The sequence below is a fragment of the Perna viridis genome, chromosome 11 (genome assembly GCF_037379345.1).
Source record: "Perna viridis isolate PV_CMFRI_1.1 ecotype Kerala chromosome 11, ASM3737934v1, whole genome shotgun sequence".
In the NCBI taxonomy this organism is placed as follows: domain Eukaryota; kingdom Metazoa; phylum Mollusca; class Bivalvia; order Mytilida; family Mytilidae; genus Perna; species Perna viridis.
In genome coordinates, this window is record NC_142455.1 from 5,754,924 (window position 1) to 5,762,012 (window position 7,089).

A 7,089-nucleotide genomic window follows, 5' to 3' on the forward strand; every position below is an offset into this window, starting at 1 on the left:
TATGATTTTAGTTACTTTATGTTCTTTGTTGTGTATGTCTGTTGTCCATATCTGGTCTTTGTCCCTGGATTACATATTTTTGATTACTGCTATAACCTTGGTTCCCTTGATTACTGTTTCATCAATGACACATATGAGAAGTCAGTTACTGACAAAAGTGACGAATTTCTGACAATTCTTTTTTACAGATTGAATTGAAATGAAATGAAAATGCAGTAGTTATATATTTTTTTTGTGGGGAAGGGGTATTAATCACTTTCAAAGGATTTTCCTCAAAAATGTAAAATTAGATTTTGGTAAGAGGTGTTAAATCTTAGTCAACTTTAAGCAACAAATGAAATTGATAGTGGTACTAGTGTTTGTAGGGGGTGGGGTGCCAAGTGTTTCAGTACTCTTATGAAATTTATGTTTATTTCAGGGCTCACACATGCTTTAACAGAGTTGATCTACCTCCGTATTCCACTTTTGACATGCTCTATGAAAAATTGGTCACCGCTGTCGAAGAAACCAGCACATTTGGCATAGAATGATCGGGTTATATAGATAAATGTGCATTACTTTTTTGTCTAGAAGTAAATTTGCTGCTTCAGTACTAGATTAATACAGAAGGATATCATTACATTCAGCACCAAGTGGAGAAGCTATATAGATCATGTGGTATATTTGTCTCCTTTTCTGGAGAAGGAGCCAGTTCATTTATTCTTAGAAAATGAACCTACTTAATAGTCCAGTTTATTGAGCTGTGAAAGTTGGAGCACTTAGGTAGTTCATTTTTTCCCTATATAATGTGACTACCTGTAACAGGACCTTTACAGTCATTACTATATAAATTTCTGACAACAAGCCTAAGCTCAAGTATTTCAGTGAACTTATTTTGTAATCATTGGCATGTAGGTCAAATTCTACAAGCCCACCAGCATTTTAACCAGCCATGGCTATCGGGCTGGTGTCAGTTTCAAAGACTGAATATTTGTCTATTTGAACTACATATTCTATCATGTCTAATTAAGTGTTAGTTTTTGTAAGAATCAGGCAAAATGGGAAAAATCAGAAACATGCATGTCAAAAACCCACCGATCTGACAATATAATTTCACTCAAGGTTTCTTTCTCTTTTTAGATTAGACCATTATTTGTTCTCTGCATCACTGAATTTGCTCTGAAATTTTTCAACAGAATGTTAGGAAAATGAAGATTTTGACAGAGTTATTTGCCCATTTAATGTTAATTTTCAGTGCATGTCATTGAAATTATTATTCAAAATACTGAAATGATATGGAAAGTCTTGTCTTTTGTCCTTGATTCTAATGGTGCAAATAATCAAATTACACTTTCAAAATGGTTGGTGTCTTCTTGCCATATTGAACCCACCGCCCGATTCTTACAGAGACTAACACTTAAAGAGTTAACAGTAAATGAGTTTGAAATATTATAAGCTAGGAAGCTTTTTTTAGATTAAAATCTTATATCCTGCATTATCTAAACATGCATGCAGTTAATATTTATTATATTAAAAAGTGAATAATTTTAACCCACAGTCTCTCTCTCCATTATCTTCTCAGCTGCCTCATTTTCGTTTTTTTTTCTACAACCTTTATATAGCTTCCCCACTTATTATAGCGTATGTAAGTCTCATCATGTGACCTCGTGATTTCACGAGAATGGGCCCTAGTCTACCATTCAAAAGCATGGAGATTTGTCATTTAGCGAGTATTGAGTTCAGTGTTAAGGGCAAAAATCTTTGTTTAAAAAATCCCTATAAAAATGACAAATAACTATTTCTATATGATAAATGTAGTAATAAAAAAGCATGAACTAGAAGGTTTTGCATTGTTATACAGTGTTGCGAGTACCCATAAGTAAACAATAAAGTACAGATCGGTTTTCGGTTTTCAATATGTTCTACATCGGAATTTCTGGTAAAGAATATGAAACTAGAACGAGACTTACATACCCTATTGGCATTGAATAATATCAAAAAATATATCTCCTTTTTTTTTCTTCCATTGAACTCTATGAGAAATGCCCTGAAGTGCCAAAACATTTTATTTGAATGATGGTGTAAGGTCATTTTATCACTGATAACTGTTAAAGTACAAGACCATGTATTGTAGACCTTTTTTTGCTGATTTCCAAATTATACAGTATTTTTACTAAGGATAAACTCCTAAAACTTTCTCCAAATTTTGTTTGGTTAATGGACAATTTGATTTATCTTGTTAGGGTGCTTTTGTATTTTTTAAGGAATTTTAATTGTTATTTCAGAGCATCTATTTTACTAAGACTACCAGAAATTTATAATACATTCATACAATGTATGAATAACTATGATATTATTAAATTATAGCAAATGAAACATTTACATTCAGAAGATAGAGTTGGTCAGGTGGAATGATCATTACCTGGTGAACTTTCTTTGGTAGGAAAACTAGAAAATTGAGGGGAAGAATTGAACTTTCTATCTGGCTTAAATGTAGATTCAAATACCTATTAAGGAATTTTAAATCTCCATATGTATTGCCCAATTAACAACCTTTGGAGGGTCACTGGTTTAGGTTTAAAATAAAGACCAGTTTTTTCCCCATGAAATTAACTGTTTTACTGGCTGTGAAAGGTTTTGTGATAAATGTTGTGATTATTGGTCAGTATCTGTATGATTGTGTTTTTTATGCAATAACTGTTTTGGACTTTGAATAGTCTTCAATCCGTCATGGAATATCACTATTGAATGTGTAAGCTATGATATAATATCTACTTAATTAAAATTGGAAAGAAAATACAGTGAATTCTGAGATCTTGATTACATACACCATTACAGGTCAATTTTTAGCCCTTAAATATTTCAGATCCTGTATATAGAATTCTCTGATGCTATGTCCCTTTTAAAACATCATTACCTCTCAGCATTCCTTCATGTAATAGCAATAGAATTTGTATTTATTTGACCTGGCTAAGGGAGATTACTATTACAAAATCATTGTAACAATTTTACATAAATCTCATGGCATTAGTATCAGTGTTCAATAAGGCTGCAGAAAATGACTTTTCTGATGTGCTGTTTTTTTTCTTATTCACATCCAACACCATTACACTTAAATAGCAAGTTTTGAATTAAAAAAAAAGTTAAGTCTCTTTAGAACTACAATTGACAAGGCCTGTATTTGGGAAGGTCTGTGTTTGTGACAGAAATCAATATTTATTTCCTTTGTACAGGTCCTGTGGAACTTAGTTTCAAGGATCAGGATGATAACCAATGCAATGCAATGTATATGTATATGTCTAGCTTTGTACATTTGTGTTATGTTGTATATTTGTACTGTACAGTTCATTATGTATTTAATACATAAACCATTTATGGTTATATTATAAGTATAGTCAACATTATGTATTTGTTGATATTTTGGTTTTTTTTCACTTGGGTATTCCTCCTAATCCTGAATCATGGTTCATGTTTTTTTAAATAGGTCAAACATGTTTTTTTTTTAAATTGGTCACAATTTTTGTGGATGTCCATCAGAAAATTGTCAGCTTGTACATAGTAAACCTTGTTTTAATATTTTCAGCAATTTAATGTTTACGTTCTCTTGGATTTTCCTTACTTGTTTGAAATAAACAAAAACGTGTTCATAGCAGTGGAGGATCTTGGGGTTGGATCCCTGTCACTTTTGTTGGAAAGTTTTGCTTATTGTGTGCATAATATGGGCAAAATTGAGCATATAATAACCTCAAACCCCCTTCCACATCCTTTTAAAAAGTCTCTGGGTCTGTGCCTGCATTCATTATTATAATACACAATTAAGAATATTCAACTTCTTCCTTATTTTCTTAAACTTTTCTGAATCAAATTAGTTTTATATTCACAAAAATTATGACAATTTATTCCATAATAAACAGCACGGTTTTCCATCATTTGAAAATACCCAGAACATGTTAAAATTATGCTACTAACTTCATTTCTGGCTGTGAAATGTTTATGTGCTCTTTATATGAAATACATTGTATATTGATATATAATATATGTCATTTCTATTTTATTTTCAATATTAATCAACTGTGTTGAGTACAATGTACTTCACTTGGCAATTCAATTGCATTCATTGGCATTATATTTCAGTAATCTAAATGACCATTCTTTTGGTCTACCATATATATAATAGGATATTTACTGTAAACCTCCTCAATTTCACGTTTTTTTTTAATTTAATTTCTGTGCTACTGTGAAATTACTATTGTTTGTGGGGTGCCAATTTTCATGGATTAGGTGGGAAAGGTAAACCACGAAATTTGATTCCCGACAAAAAGGATTATTTACCTTAAATTGTATGACAGGATCACCAAAACCACGAATTCAGGAAACCAGAAACTTGTGCTTTTCTGCTAAAACAGAAAAATTGATGCCCACAAATATAAGTACTTGCACAGTATTTAATTTCTTGACTAACAATTTCTCTAATTTGTTCATTCTTTATTATATGGCCAAAAAAATATATGTTTGTTTAAGGTTACACTGGCAAAAAAGGGGTTAGGTAGGTAGGTTAAATAATTTCATTTTTTAAAATTATTTTATATGGACACCAATGGGAGGTTTTCTTGACTTTAATAGGGCTCAACTAAAAGTGATGGTTTGGAAGAATTTCATAAAAAAAATACTAATAAATCGTGCTAGAGTAGGCAGAAAAAATAGGGTAGGTTAGTTTACCTGAACCAGACATTTTTTTTCTCTGGCCTAAAATGAGACGTGACTCAAAAGCAACTTATTTGCTTGTGAAATCTCCCATGGAAAATAGTTGGTTGACAGAAAATGCTATTTTAGCAGTAACACTTTTAAAAATCATGTGGCTAAAATGAGAATTGTGAATCCATGTCATTTATTTATTATTATGTAGATAGTATCTGTTTACTAAGCAATTTTGAATACTTGTGTACCTGTACATTTTTGTTTATGTATTTTTATGGATTTTGTATTATTGTTGTTATGAATGACCTTATCGTAAAGGTCATATGTGTTCTATAGAGTAACTTCAACAGATCATGAATTATCAAAAAATAAATTAATTCTAAACAATAACATGTAGTGGTTTATTTGTAGAGTATAACATGAAAATATGCTGAAATGAATTATGTGTACTTTACTATTGAAAAACTAATGGAGGAGTTGAGGCCTGTAGGCAGAAGGAGATTAAAAACAAGCATTTGTTTAGCTTATTACCTATTTTTAAGGAAATTTTCCTGGTTTTTCCAAGAAATGACAAAGCATGATTGACCATGGTTCCATAAAAAATATTCCAAGAATTCCGAATAAAAAGAGTCCCCCAAAAGTCATCATTATACCCTTGCAAACAAAGTTTGACCGTCTTCATATTTCTTGTAAAAGCAACTACTCCTAATCTGCTCAAGAGGTATTTTGACGAAATTTTATAGGAAGTTTGAGTATCATATGTAAATGTGCATGAAGGAATATAATAACTGTCAGAAGACTATAAGGGGAGAATATCCAAATTAAGGTTTTACACTTTGAAACCTTATAAACACAACTCACCCTAAACCTCCCAAGGGATTTTAATGAAATTTGGGGTTGGTTATCATGAAGATGTGCATGAAGGAATATAATTACTGTTGAATGACACCTCAAGGAGGTAATCCAACAAGCTTATTACATTTGAAGCTGGGAGTATTCTCTTTGTAACCTTACTCACATTATTTCTGGTTTTTTTGTCTGTAACGACTTTGCATTCATCAGTTTTATCTCTGTTTGACATTTCGATACTTTTTTACTCTTGCTCTAATTTAAATCAGTTATTGTAACCTTTTCTTCATTTAGTTTTTCATTTCTTATTTTTACTGAATTTATTTTGAATCCTCTGTGATTGTTTTTGTTTTTTTTTTTTGTTTTTTTTTTTCAAAACTAGATTTATTGGTTAACACCATTTTTTTTTAGAAGAACAATCTTTTCAAGTAAATTTGGCCCAGGATTACCTTTATCAGCCATGTTGACTTGTTTTTTATCATCAGTATATAACATTTTGATGTTTATGTTGAGTATATCTCATCGACGTGATGAGTTTGAAAACATCATAGAACTTTATACAGAAATTTTATTTTCATCCTTGATATTTTTGATCATCTTAAGTTGCACTGCAGCTATGAATCATGCAAATTGTGATTCATGGTTGAAAGGCCTAAATATTTTTTATTTTTAGTATTTTGTTTAAAATGTCATAATAAACAGAAAGTAACGTGTGATTTTTCATATAACTCACGTTCATAGGAGATAAAAAATATATAGAATGTACTGTAAAATTCAAAATTAAGGGAGATAACTCTATGAATGACACTAAAATACAATAGAAACTATTTGATTTTCGATGTGGATTATCTGCTAAGAGCACACAGATTGGAATGAAAAATTATACATTTCATCATATAAACCTATAAAGCAACTTAATAACAAATACTAAAATATATAGCCTTTTTTTTTGGGGTGTATCAAATTTTAACTAAATTTTCCTGATTCTTACAAAGACTGATACTTTAAAGTTTAGAATATTGCAGAATCTATTTGTTTACAATTATTGTAAAGGTCGTCTTACAGGTAGCATGTGGATACACAATGTTGAATAATAAATGAATACACACAATCTGCTCGTCCACGTCTAATCTGAAACAAAAGAAAAAAGATTAGAAATACTGGAGCAAGAATCAAGTTGGTGATCAGAATTTATACTAAGTTAATTTGAACCTGCTTTAGATATAGTTTTGTCATTTATTGATTTAGTCTGGCAGATAAATTCATTCAATTTCCTTTTAGATTCATGCACTTTTAGCAAAATTAATGTTCATAACAATACTTTTCAAACAGTACCATACATTATATTCACCAAAAATTACTATGAGGTGGACTATTTCAATATTATATATCTCAGTCTAAACATATCTCTATAATTAGAAATAATGGTTTGTGTGTAACACATATTAAGACTAATAACTGATACAATTAAGTAGCGAAAAGTGAAAAAAAGACTTATTTTAAGAAATCTATACATTTGAGATTTTACTACTTAAATGTCCTTGTCAAATATGTTTGCCCTCT

At 30.5% G+C, this 7,089-nt stretch overlaps 1 protein-coding gene across 3 annotated transcripts in view; it reads left to right on the forward strand.

The window, feature by feature from the left end:
* Nucleotides 1-5,067, forward strand: part of LOC148602720 (E3 ubiquitin-protein ligase HECW2-like) — a 60,124-nt gene extending 55,057 nt beyond the window's left edge. For all 3 annotated transcript variants that reach the window (XM_088554084.1, XM_088554086.1, XM_088554085.1), the window contains one exon: nt 419-5,067. In XM_088554084.1, coding sequence (XP_088410210.1) covers nt 419-530 — 112 coding nt within the window. In that variant the 3' untranslated portion in view covers nt 531-5,067. The remainder of the gene's footprint in view (nt 1-418) is intronic.
* The last annotated feature ends 2,022 nt before the right edge of the window (nt 5,068-7,089 follow it).